The 23248-nt window shown below is 43.0% G+C and overlaps 3 protein-coding genes across 11 annotated transcripts in view; all 3 read right to left on the reverse strand.

Annotated features, from left to right (window-relative positions):
* The window catches only part of LOC131110216 (protocadherin alpha-C2-like), a 116138-nt gene that overhangs the window by 82424 nt on the left and 10466 nt on the right, over positions 1–23248 (reverse strand). Inside the window, exons 1-2 of one of the 9 annotated variants that reach the window (XM_058063099.1) lie at positions 13504–16576; positions 6783–6900 (exon numbers count right to left, since the gene is read on the reverse strand). The exons of 3 other annotated variants lie outside the window; for them this stretch is intronic. In XM_058063099.1, the coding sequence (XP_057919082.1) occupies positions 6880–6900; positions 13504–15873 (2391 nt within the window). In that variant the 5' untranslated portion in view covers positions 15874–16576 and the 3' untranslated portion in view covers positions 6783–6879. Of the gene's footprint in view, positions 1–20; positions 2403–6782; positions 10225–10270; positions 13473–13503; positions 16577–16746; positions 19096–23248 lie in introns of those variants that run through there. 5 more of the 9 variants (XM_058063094.1, XM_058063092.1, XM_058063090.1 and 2 more) reach the window with 5 other exon arrangements.
* LOC131110219 (protocadherin alpha-4-like) lies at positions 3439–6005 on the reverse strand. Its single transcript, XM_058063101.1, has one exon. The coding sequence runs from the start codon at positions 6003–6005 to the stop codon at positions 3456–3458; it is 2550 nt and encodes an 849-aa protein (XP_057919084.1). The 3' UTR covers positions 3439–3455.
* LOC131110218 (protocadherin beta-15-like) lies at positions 20191–22886 on the reverse strand. The gene has a single exon (XM_058063100.1). It carries the CDS (start codon positions 22786–22788, stop codon positions 20206–20208), a length of 2583 nt encoding a protein of 860 aa, XP_057919083.1. The 5' UTR covers positions 22789–22886; the 3' UTR covers positions 20191–20205.

Here is a 23248-nt window from a genome sequence, read left to right on the forward strand (position 1 = left end):
AATGATATGGAAGGTCTTACCTCCCCAGAAGAAGCGAGTCTCCTGTCAGGGAGCACCAGAGTGTTGGCGTGGCTGCCCGGGACCACAGTAGAACCGATACTCATTCTGGGTCCAACTAACATGTAGCGTTTGTCTCCTGATCTGTACTGGATGCTGTGACACAGTGTCCCATCATAATTAGTGTCTTGGAGATATTTGGAAGTGTACTCTGTGGATTTGGAGCACTGCATGGCGATCAGCACGATGATGCTGATGACAAAAAGGAGGGAGACCGAGCCCAAAGTGATGATGAGATAAAAAGTCACATTGTCGTCCTCCTCCTTGTCCACTTTTGCTGCTGCACGTTTGACATCAGAGGCTGCAAAAGCCTCTTTGGGCTCCACAAGTTTGACAGTCACAGTAGCTGTTGCTGAGAGTGAAACGTTGCCATTGTCTTTGACCAGTATGAGCAGTTGATGCTCAGCCTCGTCTGTCTCTGTCAATGAGCGAAGTGTTCTGATCTGGCCCGTATAGCGGTCCAAAGTAAAGACACTGTGGTCAGTGACTTGCTGCAGTGAAAACAGTAACCAGCCGTTATATCCGATATCAGCGTCATAGGCTCGGACTTTAGTCACCAAGTCTCCTGCTTTCATATTGCGGGGAATCTCCTCCACGCCTTCGGAGGAACCGTTGGAGCTGACTGGATACAGGATGACCGGAGCGTTGTCGTTCTGATCCAGTATGAACACCTTCACTGTTACGTTGCTGCTCAGTGGAGGACTTCCATTGTCTGTGGCCACCACTTGGAACTGGAAGCTTTTCAGTGTCTCAAAGTCAAAACTTTTTAGTGCTGATATTTGTCCGGTTTCTGAATTTATGCTGAGGAACGAAGATAATTTATTTTCTTCTCTTCCATCTCTGAGAATATGATATGAAATGGCCGCATTCTCATTGTCATCACGATCAAAAGCTTTAACAGAAAAGACAGAGGCTCCTGCATTGTTGCCCTCAGTAACATAGAAAGTATAAGGACTGAATGAAAACTCTGGACTATTATCATTGACATCTGAAATAACAACACTTATTGTCTTTTCAGATGAGAGTGCAGGCTGACCGGCATCTTTTCCAACTACCAAAATATCATATTTGGACCTTGTCTCTCTGTCCAGAGGTGATTTGGTCACTAAAGAGTACATTTTGTCTTGTAATGATGGTGACAAAGCAAAAGGAACATCCTCACCTATGGAGCAAATCACTTTGCCATTGAGACCAGAGTCCAGGTCATTCACACTGATTAGAGCAACCGTAGTTCCAGGTCTGGAATCTTCAGGAATGGAACTAGAAAACGATGTCACTTCAATTTCGGGTGCATTGTCGTTGACGTCGACAATCTTGATGATGACACTTTTTTCCGTTGTTTGGGGGACAGAACCTTTATCCGATGCTAAAATTTCAATCTCATATTTGTCCTTGTCCTCATAGTCAATAACTCCTTTTACAGTAATTGCACCAGTGGAATGATTAATATCAAACAAGTTTAATAATTTGTGACTCACGCTGTTGCTAAAGGAATAAATTACATCCCCATTGGTGCCTTCATCCAAATCTGTTGCATTTACTTGTATAACAGTTGTACCTATTGGAGTATTTTCATCAAGTGTCACAGAATAAACATCTTTGGAGAAGACAGGAGCGTTATCGTTAACATCTAACACATTTATCAAAATGTTTAATTCACCTGTTTTTGGAGGTTTTCCTCCATCCAATGTAGTCAGCACTAATGAATGACTTCCTGCTGCCTCCCTGTCTAAAGATTTTTGCACAATCAGTATTGGAATTTTCTCATCATCTCCTTTATCTTTAATTTCCAAACGGAAGTGGTCGTTGGTGCTAAGCCTGTAGTGCTGAACAGAGAAGGGTCCACTGTCCGGATCTCTTGCAGCTTTAAGCGGAATACGCATTCCCGGTAACACAGACTCGGGAATCTCCAACCTTTTTGTCTCTTCTGGAAAACTGGGAGAATTATCATTAATGTCCACGACTTCCACGGCAACATAATGCACCTCCAGTGGCTTTTCTAGCACGGTTTTCAGATTAATGACACAAGAGGAGCTCCTCTCGCATACCTCCTCGCGGTCAATCTTCCTGCTGACGTACAGAATGCCGTCGTTCTCTCCGAGGTGGAAGAGAGGCTGGGCGGCGCTCGACACGATCCGGTAGTTGCGTTCTTTCAACGAGCTTCTGTCTAATCCCAAATCCTTTGCAATATTCCCGACAACAGTTCCTTCCTTAACTTCTTCTGAAACGGAATATCTCAGCTGAGCCGAGGTGACGCTCCACAAAAGCACCCCAAGCACGCAGCTGACCCACAGCCGAGCCGCCCGCCTTGCGTCGCATTCTCTTTGTTCCATGGCGCACAACATCCACGTTCCCCGCAGCTTGCCGTGAACAACTATTGCATCACAGTGCAGCGGGAGAATGCGCACACTGTGCCAAAAAGTGCTAAAATATGTCAAAGGTGTTATAATATCTAATGCAATGCGTTCCGAAGTCTGCCGAATGTGACGCCAACGGTACGCTCACACAAACGAGGCTGCAATGAATGAAGAGGAGGAACCAGACCACACCAGAGTCAACCCACCTTTACCATCACAGCGACACCTTGTGTTAGCTTCACTTACTGCAAGTACATCAATACTGCAACGTCATTACACGACATGTAGAGCAAAAATGATGAAGAATGTATCGAATATAGAAACCATTTCCTACATTAATAACAACCACACTGCAATACTGCATGACTTAAGTTAAAATATAATTCCTAAGCAACTGACATATGAAATGGAAGTGAGCATGTGTATAAAAGTGAGGCAAATACACCACAAAGAAAGTACTTTTTCTACTGTATGTTTAAATACACATGAGGAAATAACAGCATAAGTTATCAGAACCATGGACAGCGGTTCTGTCCAGCAATTGGCCTCATCCTGCAGGAAGGAATTGATCTCCTTTCAACTTTTCCCATTCAGTACAGCATATGCACCCTTTTAAATACAACAGGGCAATTCATGTTAATTATCCTTTGGTTGGGATAGTTTAGGTCCATCGTTAAAAAGATTTTATGCAGAGAGTTCCTCCAGCTCCCCAAAAGGGCACCGGCGTCCGACCGTACTTTCAGCATTATATCACCAATCTTACTGCTTTTAGTTCATGAGCTATGCCGAAGTAACACATGCATATGTTTTCAACAAAATATAATTAGAATGCAATTGTTTACAGCCCATTTATTTACTTAAACGTTTATGATGGAGTACGATTGTGCAGTGCAATGCATAAGTAGCATAGTGTTTTGCACCATTACAGGCATTTATCAAATCATATAGTGATGGAAACACTGTAAGAATATGCTGAAATACTCTGCAAAATGTGGAAAATGGAAGCGGAAAAAACACAAGTTGGTGTATGGATGAAACATCTTATTGCTTTAAAGTATTAAATCTAAACAAAAAGTCCGCCAAACTATACACAATCAGGATCATGGTCAGTGTCAATGAACCGAGAATAAAACACTTCAACAGACGTAAACAATATGGACTACTATAGAGAAGACACAATGATCTCAAAAACTGTCTTACCTCCCCAGAAGAAGCGAGTCTCCTGTCAGGGAGCACCAGAGTGTTGGCGTGGCTGCCCGGGACCACAGTAGAACCGATACTCATTCTGGGTCCAACTAACATGTAGCGTTTGTCTCCTGATCTGTACTGGATGCTGTGACACAGTGTCCCATCATAATTAGTGTCTTGGAGATATTTGGAAGTGTACTCTGTGGATTTGGAGCACTGCATGGCGATCAGCACGATGATGCTGATGACAAAAAGGAGGGAGACCGAGCCCAAAGTGATGATGAGATAAAAAGTCACATTGTCGTCCTCCTCCTTGTCCACTTTTGCTGCTGCACGTTTGACATCAGAAGCTGCAAAAGCCTCTTTGGGCTCCACAAGTTTGACAGTCACAGTAGCTGTTGCTGAGAGTGAAACGTTGCCATTGTCTTTGACCAGTATGAGCAGTTGATGCTCAGCCTCGTCTGTCTCTGTCAATGAGCGAAGTGTTCTGATCTGGCCCGTATAGCGGTCCAAAGTAAAGACACTGTGGTCAGTGACTTGCTGCAGTGAAAACAGTAACCAGCCGTTATATCCGATATCAGCGTCATAGGCTCGGACTTTAGTCACCAAGTCTCCTGCTTTCATATTGCGGGGAATCTCCTCCACGCCTTCGGAGGAACCGTTGGAGCTGACTGGATACAGGATGACCGGAGCGTTGTCGTTCTGATCCAGGATGAACACCTTCACTGTTACGTTGCTGCTCATTGGAGGACTTCCAGCGTCTGTGGCCACCACTTGGAACTGGAAGCTTTTCAGTGTCTCAAAGTCAAAACTTTTTAGTGCTATAACTTCTCCAGTTTCTGGGTTGATGTTTATAAATGACATCAATTTAGTGTCTGTACTTGCTTCTCTAACAATATGATAAGCAATGACTGCATTGTCACCTTCATCCCGATCAGAAGCTTTTAAAGAAAACACAGCAGCACCCGGAGTGTTGTTCTCCGGGATATAAAATATATAAGGACTCGATGAAAAATCAGGACTGTTATCGTTAACATCTGACACAACAACAGTGATGGTCCTTTCTGTAGAAAACACCGGCTCGTTTGCGTCCTTTGCGATAATCGTGACCTTGTACTGAGTAACCTGTTCTCGGTCTAGTTGGGACTTTGTGACTACAGCATACATGTTATCTTGTAAAGATGGAGATAAGGTAAAAGGAACATCTTGTTTAATGGTGCAGAGTACTTTACCATTGATTCCAGAGTCTAAGTCGCTGACACTAATTAGCGCCACAGTGGTTCCTATCTTTGCATCCTCCTTGATGGAGTTAGAAAATGACGTCACTTCTATCTCAGGGGCGTTGTCATTAACATCAATAATATTTATCACAACACTTTTGTCAGCTGTGAGAGGAACTTGTCCCTTATCAGATGCTTGGATATCAATTTCATAGCTTTTACTTTCTTCATAATCAATGAGGCCTGTTACGTGAATTTCACCTGTGATTGGGTCGATACTGAAAAGATCTTTCACTTTTAAATCAACCTCTTTACCGAATGAATACACTATTTCACTATTAGCACCCTGGTCTGAATCCGTGGCGTTCACTTGAATAACAACGGTGCCCACAGCCACATTTTCGTTCAATGAGGCAGAATAAAGCTCCTTGTCAAACACCGGTGAGTTATCGTTCACGTCGAGGACATCCACGGTTATTTCTATGGAACCGGACTTAGCCGGTTTGCCACCGTCTGTTGCCGTGAGGCGGAGCCGGTGTCTCCCCGCCGTCTCTCGGTCTAACTGCTTGAGCAGCACTAAAAATGGCACTTTACGGTCCTCTCCTCTGTCCCTCACCTCGATGCGAAAATATTCATTATGGCTGACTTTATATTGCTGGATTGAAAGCTGGCCCACGTCCGGGTCGCGCGCTGCTTGGAGCTGGAAGCGCGCACCAGGCAAAGCAGACTCGGATATTTCAAGCTTTTTTTCCTTTTCTGGAAAAGCAGGCTCGTGGTCGTTTATGTCTAATATTTCCACAGTGACGTAATGCACCTCGAGTGGATTTTCAAGCACTGTTTTTAGCTTGATCACACACGGGCTAACGCGTTCACACGCCTCTTCTCGGTCTATCCTCCTAGCCACGTACAAGACGCCGTCCTCCTGGTTCATTTCAAAATCGGGCTCGGCGTTACCGGCCACGATGCGGTACCCTCGCCCTTTCAGCGAGCCCCTATCCAAACCCAGGTCCTTCGCTACGTTCCCGACCACCGTCCCCACTTCAACTTCCTCTGATATGGAATATCTGAGCTGTGCAGAGGAGCCATTCCACAAAATAAGCAACAACCAAGCAACCCACCAGCGTCGCCCCCATCGGGATCCACATCTCCTTTGTTCCATACCTTGAAAATGACAAATAATCATCCTCTCACTTTGAAATATCCCACATAAAAACCCGTGAGTCCTGATGCGTAATGGTCCAAAATGTATGATATTCGTGGAAAGCAAATGCAAAAAAACCCGAATCCGCTTAGAATAAACGCTGGTCTGCAGTGAGAACCGGAGAAAGAACAAAATCAAGGGGGGTGGGTTGAGGGAAAACAGCCTTTCTGGTTCAGTGGCAGACGAGGAAAGTCAAACTACACTGACCCCTAGCGTGGAAAACACATAACAGCACTGAGCTTTCTTATCTTTGCATGGTTAGCTAGAATCTTTAAATAAACAAATATTATTATATAAATTATTAGAGGGTCAACAACAAAGGGTCATTTGTTGGTCAGAATACTGCCACAGAAGACAAAACACAAAGTGTAGTTTTCAGCACCAAGGAGAGCAACCATCCCCTCATAGCCTAATATATCACATTTGCCATGAATCAGGGGTGTAAATCTCTGCCACGGAGGGCCCAGACACTGCAGGTTTTCTTTCCAGGTGGAAACAAAAGCAGTTGGTTCTTCAATTTGAGTGCCAGAGCTCATCAATGGAATCACCTGGAGAGAAAACCTCGGCCTTCCATTGAAAAATGTGCCATGATTGGTCAATGAAGCCTTTAAAACCATATCTCCTGTTATGACAACTTGTTCCCCTCAACAAAATTAACTACTATATGTTTTTTTCCCCAGAGAGACCAATTCTATACACATATAGGAAACACTTCTTCCATATATGAGGTCAAACTAAGTTAATTTTACCAACACATGTCCACAAGTATGTACAAACAATATCATATTCATTTGTAATGTGACTTCACTGCATATTCTATTCAATCTACAACGTAAAGCACAACTGTTCTAGAAGTCTATTTGGAAATGTTTCTTACCTCCCCAGAAGAGGCGAGTCTCCTGTCAGGGAGAACCAGGGTGTTGGCATGGCTGCCCGGGACCACAGTAGAACCGATACTCATTCTGGGTCCAACTAACATGTAGCGTTTGTCTCCTGATCTGTACTGGATGCTGTGGCACAGTGTCCCATCATAATTAGTGTCTTGGAGATATTTGGAAGTGTACTCTGTGGATTTGGAGCACTGCATGGCGATCAGCACGATGATGCTGATGACAAAAAGGAGGGAGACCGAGCCCAAAGTGATGATGAGATAAAAAGTCACATTGTCGTCCTCCTCCTTGTCCACTTTTGCTGCTGCACGTTTGACATCAGAAGCTGCAAAAGCCTCTTTGGGCTCCACAAGTTTGACAGTCACAGTAGCTGTTGCTGAGAGTGAAACGTTGCCATTGTCTTTGACCAGTATGAGCAGTTGATGCTCAGCCTCGTCTGTCTCTGTCAATGAGCGAAGTGTTCTGATCTGGCCCGTATAGCGGTCCAAAGTAAAGACACTGTGGTCAGTGACTTGCTGCAGTGAAAACAGTAACCAGCCGTTATATCCGATATCAGCGTCATAGGCTCGGACTTTAGTCACCAAGTCTCCTGCTTTCATATTGCGGGGAATCTCCTCCACGCCTTCGGAGGAACCGTTGGAGCTGACTGGATACAGGATGACCGGAGTGTTGTCGTTCTGATCCAGTATGAACACCTTCACTGTTACGTTGCTGCTCAGTGGAGGACTTCCAGCATCTGTGGCCACCACTTGGAAGTGGAAACTTTTTAGAGTCTCAAAGTCAAAACTTTTCAGTGCTGATATTTGTCCGGTTTCTGAATTTATGCTGAGGAACGAAGATAGTTTATTTTCTTCTCTTCCATCTCTGAGAATATGATATGAAATGGCCGCATTCTCATTGTCATCACGGTCAAAAGCTTTAACAGAAAAGACAGAGGCTCCTGCATTGTTGCCCTCAGTAACATAGAAAGTATAAGGACTGAATGAAAACTCTGGACTATTATCATTGACATCTGAAATAACAACACTTATTGTCTTTTCAGATGAGAGTGCAGACTGACCGGCATCTTTTCCAACTACCAATATATCATATTTGGACCTTGTCTCTCTGTCCAGAGGTGATTTGGTCACTAAAGAGTACATTTTGTCTTGTAATGATGGTGACAAAGCAAAAGGAACATCCTCACCTATGGAGCAAATCACTTTGCCATTGAGACCAGAGTCCAGGTCATTCACACTGATTAGAGCAACCGTAGTTCCAGGTCTGGAATCTTCAGGAATGGAACTAGAAAACGATGTCACTTCAATTTCGGGTGCATTGTCGTTGACGTCGACTACCTTGATGATGACACTTTTTTCCGTTGTTAGGGGGACAGCGCCTTTATCTGATGCTTGGATTTCTATTTCAAACATGTCATTCTCTTCATAGTCAATCGGGCCCTTCACAACAATTTCACCTGTTGTTTCTTTTATATCAAATAATTCCATTAAATTATGAGTCATACTTTTGCTGAAAGAATAAACTACATCTCCGTTAGAACCTTCGTCTAAATCAGTTGCATTCACTTGTATGACTGTTGTCCCTAATGGAGCGTTTTCACTGAGCAACACAGAGTAAACATCTTTATAGAAAACAGGAGCATTATCATTAACGTCCAAGACATTTATTAAAATAGTCATTTCACCTGTTTTGGCTGGTTTCCCTCCATCTACTGCAGTCAACACTAATGAAAGATGTCCTGTTGTTTCCCTGTCTAAAGATTTTTTAACAACCAATATGGGAATTTTACCATCTTTCCCTTTGTCTTTGACTTCCAAACGGAAATAATCATTATCACTCAGTTTATATTGTTGAACAGAAAACTGGCCACTATCTCCATCCTGAGAAGCCTTGAGTTGAAATCTTGCTCCAGGCAACACAGATTCAGAAATATCTAGAGTGGTTTCTTCTTCTGGGAAACTGGGAGAATGGTCATTTACATCCAGTACTTCCACTCCAACATAGTGGACCTCCAGTGGGTTTTCTAACACAGTCTTCAGATTGATCACACACGTACTGCTTTGTGGACACTCCTTCTCTCTGTCGATCTTCTTGCTGACATAAAGGATGCCATCGGCCTGACTCACACGGAAAAGAGGCTCAGCAGTGCTGGAAACAATCCGATACTTGCGCTCTTTCAACAGATTTCTATCCAATCCCAGGTCTTTGGCAGCATTCCCAACTACAGTTCCTTCATCCACTTCCTCGGAGATGGAGTACCTTAATTGCGCCGAAGTCACGCTGCACAAAAGCACCGCAGCCACGAAGCCGAGCAAACAGCGTCTCGCTCTTCTTTGTTCCATGCTGACACCAAAAAACATCACAGGTTCATTCTAAAAAAACAACAACAGCGCTGCTAAAAACTAAATCCAAATAAGAAGACCGTGTAAATAGTGATTTAGGAAGCCCACTTAAATAAACCGAACACGGAGTGATGATCTTTTTACGCAGACACGGTAACCATGTCGGCACGAATGTTAACTGGAGGTGGGCAGAACAAGCCTGGGTGATATGACGTCACGTTATATTTAAATGTCTGCGTGTACTTACACCACCCCCTGGCGACCGAACTTCATATTGCAGAACTGACGACACGAGTGACATTTAAAGACACAACAAGTTTCCAAGTTATACTGCATTCCTGCAAAGACCAATTCCGTAGTTTACTCGAACACATGGCCACATATTTACTTCAAAATGAGAGCAGATAAAACATCAATTCATATCCCATCAACCTGTATTTATTATGAAAACATTGCAGTAGATGACACTTCCGGTGCATTACCTTAAACCAACCAACCAAGTAATATTATCATCCACTTCCGTTCAGTTCATGCTTTAAAACAAGTCATTATTACTAGAATCCACACTGAGCAAAGAGAGATTATTTATGAATTATGGACAGTAACACTTGAAGTTTGACCTACACAATTGGATGTTTCAATATATTAAAACACCTTAAACCAGTAAGAAATTACCAGTTAGCCACGTTTAATTGTTCCAACAAACATATACTATACCAGCAGACAGCAGGGAAATAATATTTTGTAAAAATGTGGTTATTCACAAGACACGCCCAATATATGCGGTCGAGAAACATCCCCAAGTTTGACAGGATCAACCTAAAACTATGCAGCTCTTGATTGACAAGACTGAAAGAGTCAATATCAACATCCATATAGGCCTTTGTAAAGCCTTGCAATTATATAATGATGGAAATGTTTGTCGTGGATATTCTCAAAATATTCAAGTGACAAACAGGCAATCAAATTCAAGTTGAAGATGAGCATCTATGCATACACAAAATGGATGTCTTACCTCCCCAGAAGAAGCGAGTCTCCTGTCAGGGAGCACCAGGGTGTTGGCGTGGCTGCCCGGGACCACAGTAGAACCGATACTCATTCTGGGTCCAACTAACATGTAGCGTTTGTCTCCTGATCTGTACTGGATGCTGTGACACAGTGTCCCATCATAATTAGTGTCTTGGAGATATTTGGAAGTGTACTCTGTGGATTTGGAGCACTGCATGGCGATCAGCACGATGATGCTGATGACAAAAAGGAGGGAGACCGAGCCCAAAGTGATGATGAGATAAAAAGTCACATTGTCGTCCTCCTCCTTGTCCACTTTTGCTGCTGCACGTTTGACATCAGAAGCTGCAAAAGCCTCTTTGGGCTCCACAAGTTTGACAGTCACAGTAGCTGTTGCTGAGAGTGAAACGTTGCCATTGTCTTTGACCAGTATGAGCAGTTGATGCTCAGCCTCGTCTGTCTCTGTCAATGAGCGAAGTGTTCTGATCTGGCCCGTATAGCGGTCCAAAGTAAAGACACTGTGGTCAGTGACTTGCTGCAGTGAAAACAGTAACCAGCCGTTATATCCGATATCAGCGTCATAGGCTCGGACTTTAGTCACCAAGTCTCCTGCTTTCATATTGCGGGGAATCTCCTCCACGCCTTCGGAGGAACCGTTGGAGCTGACTGGATACAGGATGACCGGAGCGTTGTCGTTCTGATCCAGTATGAACACCTTCACTGTCACGTTGCTGCTCAGTGGAGGACTTCCAGCGTCTGTGGCCACCACTTGGAACTGGAAGCTTTTTAGCGTCTCAAAGTCAAAACTCTTTAGTGCTGAAATATGACCATTCTCTGAATTTATATTTAAACTGTGTAAATAAACTTGCTCCTTTTCTCGTCCATCTCTTAAAATATGATATGAAATATGAGCGTTATCACCTTCATCGTGGTCGAATGCTCTCACAGAAAACACAAACTGGCCAGGAGGATTATTCTCAGTAACATAAAACGTATAAGGGCTACATGAAAACTCCGGACTGTTGTCATTTACATCCGATACAATAATAAATATACTTTTTTCAGACGACAAAGATGGAACACCGGCATCTTTTGCAACAACAGTTACCTCATATGCGGATTTCTTTTCTCTATCCATGAGCGATTTTGTCACGATTGAGTACATGTTATCTTGCGTCGAAGGCGATAACGTGAAGGGAACGTGTTCACCGAGTGAACAAATAACCTTCCCATTCAGACCAGAGTCTTTATCGGCAACACTGATTAATGCTACGGTGGTGCCCACACGTGCATCCTCTGCTACGGCTCTGGAATATGAAGTCACTTCTATTTGTGGTGTGTTGTCATTCAAATCAACTATTTTGACTAAGACGCTTTTATCTGTTCTGAAAGGGGCAGGTCCTTTATCGGATGCTTGTATATCGATCTCGTAGCTCTCTTCTAATTCAAAATCAATCTGATTTTTTACAGTAATTGCACCGATAAGTGGATCGACATGGAACAGTTCACGTATTTTACTATTTACATTGCTACCTAATGTATAGACGATCTCACTGTTGGAACCCTCGTCGAAATCAGTGGCGTTCACTTGTATAACTGTTGTGCCGATTGGAGCATTTTCATTCAGAAATACAGAATATGTATCTTCATTGAAAACTGGCATATTGTCATTAATATCCAATACATGCACCCAAATTTCAGCAGTTCCAGATCTACTTGGTTTCCCTCCATCAATGGCTGAAATGAGCAGCTTGTGTTGGCTCCTACTTTCCCTGTCTAGTGACTTCAACAAGACTAATATTGGAATTTTACCATCCTTGCCTCTATCTTTGACTTCCAAACGAAAATGGTCATTAGCACTGAGTTTATACTCCTGCACGGAAAAAGGGCCCACGTCTGCGTCATGCGCAGCTTGCAGCTGAAGGCGCAAACCCGGCAGCGCTGACTCGGAAATATTCAGACCCGAAGTGTTGATAGGGAAGCTGGGGGAGTGGTCGTTCACGTCCAGCACTTCCACGCTCACGTAGTGGATTTCTAGCGGGTTTTCCAGCAGCGTTTTGAGCTGAATGACACACACGCTGCTGCGTTCGCATACAGTCTCCCTGTCGATGACTTTGTTAACATACAGAAGGCCGTCATCGTGGTTTACGCGAAAAAACGCCTCTGTCGAGCCGCCTTCCGCGATGCGGTATCGTCTCTCCTTCAGCGTGGCTCTGTCCAACCCCAAATCTTTCGCTATGTTCCCCACAACAGTACCTTCATTCACTTCTTCAGCGATGGAATATCGGATCTGTGCGTCAACGCTGCTCCACAGCCAAATAAACGCCACAAAGAAAGCAACCAGACGCCATTGTTCTCCAAATGAGTCCCGTCCTGTGTCTTTCATCATCACCAACAACGATGAAGCCGCTCTGATTAAAAAAAAACCTTAAAAAATCCAAGATTATTTAAAAACAATAATTTTCGTCCTGAAACAGCTCATAAAGACAAGCCAGTATGTGCGCTCAAAATGCGCTTGGCTCTATTGTGTAAGACTCTGCCCCCAAAAGGGGAGGATCATTTTTTCCACAAAGAGGGTCTTTCGGAACACATTTGTGCTCACACACTGACACCAAGTGATCATCTCCAGGAAGTAGAGTAAATTCAGTTTAGCACTTGTGACTTTTTACTGTGATTCAAATAAATGCTTCTATGCATAGATTTATCCCTTATATGCAGAATAAAATACTCCATTATGCAATCACTCCATTGTAATTATCGAGAAAGTGAACAAATATGACCTGTGGACCAGAAATAAACACCACCTTTCTCCAGAATAGGGTACCATGCATGGCACCCCTTTTTTGGGAGAATTATCCATACACACACAATTAGTGTATTCTTGTAAAGGTTCATATCATTATTCAAATAAAATAAAAAAAAGTCAATATAGGCTGATGCATTGAAACTTTTGCACATAAGCCGATATTACATATTTGTGTGGATTCAGTGTTGCAAAATAAGTAGATCATAGAACTCATTGAACTAGTTTTCTCCATGAAGATGATCCACACAAACCGTAACCCAGTGACAATATCTTATTCAAATTCGTAGTACAAACAGTTGACACAACCTGCAACCACTATTGCTGATGTTCTCACCAAAGTAAGTAACTCATGAATCTATAACAGGATGAGGTCACCAGAGTGCACATTAAATTAGTTGTGAGGAAACACAGCAGGAAAATAATATCAGTCTTACCTCCCCAGAAGAAGCGAGTCTCCTGTCAGGGAGAACCAGAGTGTTGGCGTGGCTGCCTGGGACCACAGTAGAACCGATACTCATTCTGGGTCCAACTAGCATGTAGCGTTTGTCTCCTGATCTGTACTGGATGCTGTGACACAGTGTCCCATCATAATTAGTGTCTTGGAGATATTTGGAAGTGTACTCTGTGGATTTGGAGCACTGCATGGCGATCAGCACGATGATGCTGATGACAAAAAGGAGGGAGACCGAGCCCAAAGTGATGATGAGATAAAAAGTCACATTGTCGTCCTCCTCCTTGTCCACTTTTGCTGCTGCACGTTTGACATCAGAAGCTGCAAAAGCCTCTTTGGGCTCCACAAGTTTGACAGTCACAGTAGCTGTTGCTGAGAGTGAAACGTTGCCATTGTCTTTGACCAGTATGAGCAGTTGATGCTCAGCCTCGTCTGTCTCTGTCAATGAGCGAAGTGTTCTGATCTGGCCCGTATAGCGGTCCAAAGTAAAGACACTGTGGTCAGTGACTTGCTGCAGTGAAAACAGTAACCAGCCGTTATATCCGATATCAGCGTCATAGGCTCGGACTTTAGTCACCAAGTCTCCTGCTTTCATATTGCGGGGAATCTCCTCCACGCCTTCGGAGGAACCGTTGGAGCTGACTGGATACAGGATGACTGGAGCGTTGTCGTTCTGATCCAGGATGAACACCTTCACTGTCACGTTGCTGCTCAGTGGAGGACTTCCAGCGTCTGTGGCCACCACTTGGAACTGGAAGCTTTTTAACATCTCAAAGTCGAAGCTTTTTAGCGAGATTACATCTCCGGTTTCAGAATTGATATTAATAAAAGAAGTCCCAGCACTGTCCTTCTCGGTACGAGCTATTTTGTATGAAATAACTGCATTTTCATTTGCGTCTTTGTCAGTTGCCCTTAAAGAGAACACTGATGCGCCTGCAATGTTGTTTTCTAACAAGTAAAAATGTAACTGGTTTTGTTCAAAATGAGGGCTGTTATCATTTACATCAGATACCTCGATATCAAATGTCCTGAAACTAGATAAAGGAGGTTCCCCACAGTCTGTGGCCTTTATTGTTATTTCATAATGAGACACCTCCTCTCGATCCAAGAAGCTCTTAGTCACAACTGAATATGTGTTCTCCTTATAGGAAGGTTTCAGCTCAAAAGGTACATCATTAGTGATCTGTGAGATAATTTTTCCATTAATTCCAGAGTCTTTATCCGTAACACTAATGAGAGAAATGACTGTACCAGGTTTGGAATCCTCAGACACTTTATTGGACAGCGATGTCACTTCTATTTCTGGCGTATTATCATTGACGTCTTTAATTTTTACAACTACTCTACACCTGCTCGTCAGTGGAGGTGTTCCTTTATCAGTCGCCTCAATTTCTAATTTATAAATATCGGAGTCCTCGTAATTTACAAGCCCTTTTAACTTGATATTTCCACTCAAAGTATCTATTTCAAAAATGTCATATATTTTCCGTGCCAAAGTTTTGCTGAGGCTATACTCTATTTCACCGTTATTCCCTTCGTCGGGATCGGTTGCAGTCAGACTTGTAACAATTGTACCAACTGGGACGTTTTCATATATTTCAGCGTTATATGTATCCCGACCGAACATGGGGCGGTTATCATTACTATCTAGAACAATAATGGAAACGTTAAGTGTGCCAGATCGTTGCGGTTTCCCTCCATCCATTGCAGTAACAAAAAGAGAGTGCTTATTTTTCTGCTCCCTATCTAATGACTGTTTCAGTACCAAAAATGGTATTTTATCATCATCATCGCTCTCAACAATATCCATTTCAAAATGTTCATTCGATGTCAGGGTGTATTTGTGCACGGAATTAATCCCGGCATCTGGATCCCGGGCTGCGTGGAGCTGGAATCTAGTTCCAGGAGAAGAATGTTCAGCTATTTCAAATATTTGTTTCTTTTCAGAAAAAACAGGACTGTGATCGTTTACATCAGTGATTTCCACCACGACATAATGCACCTCGAGTGGATTCTCCACGAGGATCTTTAGCTCCATTAAACATGCTCCGTTCCCCTGACAAAGCTCCTCTCGGTCCATCTTCCGCAGGACCTGCAAGTCCCCATTGTCTGCGTTTACCTCAAAATATGCGTCGGCTGATCCAGACACCACCCTGAAGCGCCTGTCACTCAACGAGCTTCTATCCAGGCCTAGATCTTTAGCAACATTTCCCACAACAGTTCCAGACGACACTTCCTCTGGAATTGAGTAGCGCAGTTCAGCCGAGGTCTTCTCCCCGAAAAATACCAGCAAGCACGAATGGAGAAGAAAGCACAAAAAGCTCCTCATTTGGTATCCTCGTTTATGTTTCATTCTCAATTAGAAACGTCAAATTAGAATAAAAATACGCTTCTCAGCACCGTCGTATGGAGTCTGCTAAGATATCACACCACAAAGCTTCGAACGCCAGATACAAATGAATGCTCTTGTTGGAAGACTGCAAACAAAAGCCGAGTGTGGATGGCCTTACTGGTGTGACAGCGACACCAAGGGGACATTTTAAGGATTGCAACTACATGTTATCCGTAAAGCCCAAGAATAACACAGCTGAAGATAACATCACTGAGTTGTCTTTTAGCTACAGAGTGACTTTATATTTCAGCATCATACTCATAATCAAATTCCATTCATCAACAACAGGAAGAATTTGACCATTCAATCCAACAAATGATTAATGTACCGGTTAGATAATTTGTTCTCTAAGCAGATAATCAAAGAAAGAAGATACCATATAATTAGGAAATGAACACCATTGTCAACTGATTGAAGATAGTTTTAGAAACACACTAAAAATACTTATAATTCAACAACTTATGTGTGAAATTAATTAAAATGAATACTCCTATCGAGACCAGGGTTCAATTCCACCCTCTGTGTGGAGTTTGCATGTTCTCCCCGTGCATGCATGGGTTTTCTCCGGGTACTCCGGTTTCCTCCCACTTTCCAAAAACATGCTAGGTTAATTGGCGACTCCAAATTGTCCATAGGTATGAATGTGAGTGTGAATGGTTGTTTGTCTATATGTGCCCTGTGATTGGCTGGCCACCAGTCCAGGATGTACCCCGCCTCTCGCCCCAAAAGACAGCTGGGATAGGCTCCAGCACCCCCGCGACCCTCGTGAGTTTACCAAAATTACCGAAACAATACATCAAAACCAGAACACAATACTGCTTGTCAAGGTCTTACCTCCCCAGAAGAGGCGAGTCTCCTGTCAGGGAGCACCAGAGTGTTGGCGTGGCTTCCCGGGACCACAGTAGAACCGATACTCATTCTGGGTCCAACTAACATGTAGCGTTTGTCTCCTGATCTGTACTGGATGCTGTGACACAGTGTCCCATCATAATTAGTGTCTTGGAGATATTTGGAAGTGTACTCTGTGGATTTGGAGCACTGCATGGCGATCAGCACGATGATGCTGATGACAAAAAGGAGGGAGACCGAGCCCAAAGTGATGATGAGATAAAAAGTCACATTGTCGTCCTCCTCCTTGTCCACTTTTGCTGCTGCACGTTTGACATCAGAAGCTGCAAAAGCCTCTTTGGGCTCCACAAGTTTGACAGTCACAGTAGCTGTTGCTGAGAGTGAAACGTTGCCATTGTCTTTGACCAGTATGAGCAGTTGATGCTCAGCCTCGTCTGTCTCTGTCAATGAGCGAAGTGTTCTGATCTGGCCCGTATAGCGGTCCAAAGTAAAGACACTGTGGTCAGTGACTTGCTGCAGTGAAAACAGTAACCAGCCGTTATATCCGATATCAGCGTCATAGGCTCGGACTTTAGTCACCAAGTCTCCTGCTTTCATATTGCGGGGAATCTCCTCCACGCCTTCGGAGGAACCGTTGGAGCTGACTGGATACAGGATGACCGGAGCGTTGTCGTTCTGATCCAGGATGAACACCTTCACTGTTACGTTGCTGCTCAGTGGAGGACTTCCAGCATCTGTGGCCACCACTTGGAACTGGAAGCTTTTTAGCGTCTCAAAGTCAAAACTCTTTAGTGCTGAAATTTGTCCGGTTTCTGAATTAATATTTAAAAAACTAGTTACATCATTTTCATTCCCTGCTCTGATAATATTATAAGAAATAGCCGCATTTTCATTCACATCGTTGTCAGTGGCAGTGACCGAGAATACTGACTGCCCAGCAAGATTATTTTCTGCTAAGTAGAAGTAGAGCGGGTACTGGTGGAAATGTGGTCCGTTATCATTCACATCCGATACCTGAATATCTAACGTTTTAGACGTAGACAATGGAGGCTCGCCACAGTCTGTAGATGTTATTGTTATTTTATAATCCGCCACCTGCTCTCTATCTAAATAATCCTTCGTAACAACCGAGTAAATGTTCTCCTTGTATGAAGGTTTTAATTCAAACGGGACATCATTAGTGATGTGTGAAATTATTCTGCCATTTATTCCGGAATCCTTATCCATAACACTAATAAGGGAAATAACTGTACCAGGTTTGGAGTCCTCGGACACTTTACTTGATAATGATGTGACTTCTATTTCTGGAGGATTATCATTGATATCTTTTATCTTTATGATGACTCTACATCTGCCAGTTAGAGGAGGTTGTCCTTTATCAGATGCCAGGATGTCAAGTTTGTAAATGTCAGATTCCTCAAAATCTACAGGTCCTTTCAGCTTGATGAGTCCACTGAATTTGTCTAGTTCAAATATGTCATAAGCCTTATTGATAGTTTTTCCAAGGCTATATTCTATTTCTCCATTAGCCCCTTCATCTGGATCTGATGCTGTCACTCGTATAATACTTGTTCCAAAAGGAGTATTTTCATTTATTTCAACAGTATAAGTACCTTGGCTAAAACTTGGACGGTTATCATTAATGTCAAGAACAATAATTGTAACATTTAGTGTTCCTGATTTTTGTGGTTTCCCCCCATCGACTGCAGTAACAATTAATGAGTGTTTTTTATTTTGTTCTCTATCCAAGGACCTTTTTAGTACTAAAAATGGTAATTTCTCTTCGTCATTTGGACTTATATCTAGTTCAAAATATTCATTAGAAGTTAATGTATACGTGCGCACAGAATTAATTCCAGCATCCGGATCAGTGGCTGCGTGTAGTTCGAATCTTGTTCCAGGAGACGAATGTTCGGCTATTTCAAATACCTGCTCTTTCTCAGGAAATCTCGGAGAGTGGTCGTTCACGTCAGTAATTTCCACAACGACGTGGTGCATCTCTAGCGGGTTTTCAACAAGAATCTTCAGCTCCATGACGCAGGCCCCGCTGCCCTCACAAAGCGCCTCTCTGTCGATTTTCCTACGGACCTCTAATGCACCACTTTGCGGCCTGACCTCAAAGAACGACTCCTTCGATCCGGATACCACACGAAACTGCCGATCCACTAGAGAGGATTTATCCAAACCAAGATCTTTGGCGACATTTCCCACCACAGTTCCCTCTTTTACCTCCTCTGGAATCGAGTAGCGTAATTCAGCGGAAGCTCGTCCTCCCAAATGCAAAAGCAGACACAAAACAAAAAACAAAATACTGCAGCACCGTCCACTCTCCATCGTTTAAAAAAAACAACACTGATATCTTATTTTCCTGTGAATTATATCTATTCTCTTTCCAAGCAGTGCAACTGTTTGTCTGTGGAAAACACACGCACCCCCCCTGTTTCACATGCCCACTACGAATGATGAGATGTACCAAACAAAGGAGGTTTTAGGGGAGGAACAAGATCCCTTCAGTCCTGGCTGATATTATGGTGACACCATGAGGGTAGAAATAGTAAAACCTTTCCTCATCGCAGCCCTTTATTATGAATTTCATTATTTACATTCACAGAATCAATAATTAATAAATACAAGCAGGGGGTCCATTTAATCACACAATAAACACTGTAATAAAAAAATAAATACCATTAATTATTCTCCCTTTATGCCTTGGAACAGTCTTTTGTGACTTTAAATATGATTTGCTAATTAATCCAGATTATTTCTAGCATATTTTATCAGCATAAAAAAATACTCTAAAATTAAGAACATGTGTGACTCCCTGAAAAATAATTCTAAATATTGACATTCTATAAATAGTCTAATATATTATCATTAAAGTCTTTAAATTGTTAATATCTACTGTTTTTATTAGTTTTTTGTGTACAGAATTATACAAACATGTTATTAAAAATATACCACAGGCCTGATATAGTACATTATACTACTAAAAGTATTTGCTCCCCCATCCGAATGATCAGAATGAGGTATCCTAAAGACCTGGTCTCATGGCCATAAGTGTATAAAACCAAACATTTTTGAGAGAAGGGGTCGCTCTCAGGAGCTCAGCCAATTCCAGCGTGGAACCGTCATCGGATGCCACCTATGCAACAAATCCAGTCGTGAAATTTCCTCACTAAAATATTCCACAGTCAACTCTCAGCTTTAATATATGAAAATAGAAGAGTTTAGGAATAATAGCAACTCAGCCACAACCATGTAAACCGATGAAGGGGGGTCAGCGGATAAAGCACACCGCTACTGAACTATAGAGCAATGGAGATGCTTTTTCTGGAGTGATGAATCACAGTTTTTCATCTGGCAATCAGATGGACGAATACAAGTTATGAAGAAAATAATAACATCATGAAATATATTGAAAAATTATATTTTCCTCAAAACGAGTTACTGCAAAACGGTAGAATCAGCAAAGCCAAACACAAGCCCCCATCCATCTTTACATTTTCTGTACTGCTTCTCATCACTCAAGTTGCGGGTATGCTGGAGCCTATCCCAGCATATCCAGGTAAAAGGTAGGGTAACACAAAAACCATTATTCGTGCAAAGCCAGAACAACATGTGCAAGTATTTCCAGGAAAAATATGGAAGCTGAATGATTTTATGTCTTACCTCCCCAGAAGAAGCGAGTCTCCTGTCAGGGAGCACCAGAGTGTTGGCGTGGCTGCCCGGGACCACAGTAGAACCGATACTCATTCTGGGTCCAACTAACATGTAGCGTTTGTCTCCTGATCTGTACTGGATGCTGTGACACAGTGTCCCATCATAATTAGTGTCTTGGAGATATTTGGAAGTGTACTCTGTGGATTTGGAGCACTGCATGGCGATCAGCACGATGATGCTGATGACAAAAAGGAGGGAGACCGAGCCCAAAGTGATGATGAGATAAAAAGTCACATTGTCGTCCTCCTCCTTGTCCACTTTTGCTGCTGCACGTTTGACATCAGAAGCTGCAAAAGCCTCTTTGGGCTCCACAAGTTTGACAGTCACAGTAGCTGTTGCTGAGAGTGAAACGTTGCCATTGTCTTTGACCAGTATGAGCAGTTGATGCTCAGCCTCGTCTGTCTCTGTCAATGAGCGAAGTGTTCTGATCTGGCCCGTATAGCGGTCCAAAGTAAAGACACTGTGGTCAGTGACTTGCTGCAGTGAAAACAGTAACCAGCCGTTATATCCGATATCAGCGTCATAGGCTCGGACTTTAGTCACCAAGTCTCCTGCTTTCATATTGCGGGGAATCTCCTCCACGCCTTCCGAGGAACCGTTGGAGCTGACTGGATACAGGATGACCGGAGCGTTGTCGTTCTGATCCAGTATGAACACCTTCACTGTTACGTTGCTGCTCAGTGGAGGACTTCCAGCGTCTGTGGCCACCACTTGGAACTGGAAGCTTTTCAGCGTCTCAAAATCAAAACTCTTTAGCGCTGATATTTGTCCGGTTTCTGAATTAATATTTAGAAAAGACGCTATATCACTTGCACTTTCCCCTCTAAATATTTGATATGAAATAACCGCGTTGTCATCGATGTCGTTGTCAGTTGCGCTCACTGCAAACACCGACTTTCCTGCAATGTTGTTTTCTAAAATATAAAACTCTAACGGGCTTTGCTGAAAATGTGGACCGTTGTCATTGACATCCGAGACCAGAACATTTAGAATTTTAAAAGTAGATAACGAAGGCTCGCCGCAATCAGTGGCTTTAATTATTAATTCATATTGTGACACGTCCTCTCTATCCAAAAAAGTTTTAGTAACAACCGAATAAGTGTTCTCCTTATAGGAAGGCTTTAATTCAAAAGGTACATTATTAGTTATTTGTGAAATAATTTTCCCATTAACACCAGAGTCTTTATCAGTCACACTAATTAGGGAAATAACAGTACCAGGTTTTGAGTCTTCGGACACTTTATTCGACAGCGATGTCACTTCTATCTTAGGCGTGTTATCGTTGACATCTTTTATTTGGATTATGACTCTACACTCGCCTGTCAGGGGGGGTATTCCTCGATCTGACGCCTCAACATCGAGCTCATATGCATCTCTTTCTTCGTAGTCTATTATTCCTTTGACTCTTATTTCTCCAGTTAATTGGTCCAACTCAAAATTGTCATACACTTCTCGACTTAATGTTTTTCCAAATTTATATTCTAGCTCCCCGTTTATGCCATCATCTGGATCACTGGCGTTTATTTTGAATATTGAAGTGCCAATTTGAATATTTTCATTTATTGTAATTTGATAATTATCCTGACTAAATATTGGTCTATTATCGTTAATGTCAAGGACAATAATGGACACATTGAGAGTGCCTGACCGTGGAGGTTTACCCCCATCAGCTGCTGTGACGAGCAGCCAGTGTGAGTCCTTCTGTTCCCGGTCCAGATGTTTCTTCAGCACCAGAAACGGAACCTTCCCCGCGTCGCTTTGACGGATATTAATTTCAAAATGATCGTTTTGCGTCAGAGTGTACGTGCGAATGGAATTCGAACCCGCGTCAGGATCCCGCGCCGTGTGCAACTGAAATCTCCTCCCCGGCAACGTGTGCTCCGCGATTTCGAACGTCTGCTCCGGTTCCGGGAAGCTCGGAGAGTGGTCGTTCACATCCGCGATTTCTACCAGGACGTAGTGGATTTCTAGCGGGTTTTCCACAAGGATTTTGAGCTCCATGAGACACGCAGCGCCGCCTTGGCACAGCCGCTCTCTGTCGATGTGATGGCGCACGAACAGGGCCCCATTGTTCTGGTTTACCTCAAAAATAGCCTCCTCGGAACCGGACACGACGCGAAAACGTCGATCTACTAAGCTGCTGACGTCAAGTCCGAGATCCTTGGCGACGTTTCCCACCACAGTTCCTTCTTGGACCTCCTCCGGGACAGAATACCGGATCTGAGCGCAAGCCTGCTCTCCAAATAAAACGAGGAGAACCAAACAGAAACAGTTCTCTTTTGTCCGAGTGTTAGTAAAGATCCCCATCGTAATCCAGCACCAATCAGAACCCGTACAGAGCCTCCTTCCACAGACGTCTAAAATGCAGTTTTAGCAGAGCGCACGGCAGGATTCGAACTGCTGGTGTGCTTTCGTTGCCTCATTCAGACAAAAGACAAGCAAGGGGTGGGTCGAAGCTATTTATGGTCTTATGATGTCATAGTGACACCAAGAGGTAGATCAGAAGAACATGTTTTACTGCATCTTTATTAGAGATGGACAAATATACATAAGAAAACCCCTAATTTGAATAGAATGGACCTTTAAAAAAATCAAGTAAAACTATCATCCATTCTATTTTATTTGCAAACTGTTAAAATACGTGCATTCATTGAAATAATATCAACAGAGACTCAGTTTGCACTTGAACTCATCAAATTGCAGCAATTTAGTGTTGAAGCACCACTGATTTAAAATATAAAATGCATGCATTTGCTGGTAAAAAAAA

The sequence above is a fragment of the Doryrhamphus excisus genome, chromosome 23 (genome assembly GCF_030265055.1).
Source record: "Doryrhamphus excisus isolate RoL2022-K1 chromosome 23, RoL_Dexc_1.0, whole genome shotgun sequence".
In the NCBI taxonomy this organism is placed as follows: Eukaryota; Metazoa; Chordata; class Actinopteri; order Syngnathiformes; family Syngnathidae; genus Doryrhamphus; species Doryrhamphus excisus.

What these genes read in the sequence shown, in the direction of transcription:
- LOC131110218 (XM_058063100.1), bottom strand. Translation starts at nt 22,788, where the DNA reads ATGGGGATCTTTACTAACACTCGGACAAAAGAGAACTGTTTCTGTTTG.
- LOC131110219 (XM_058063101.1), bottom strand. Translation starts at nt 6,005, where the DNA reads ATGATTATTTGTCATTTTCAAGGTATGGAACAAAGGAGATGTGGATCC.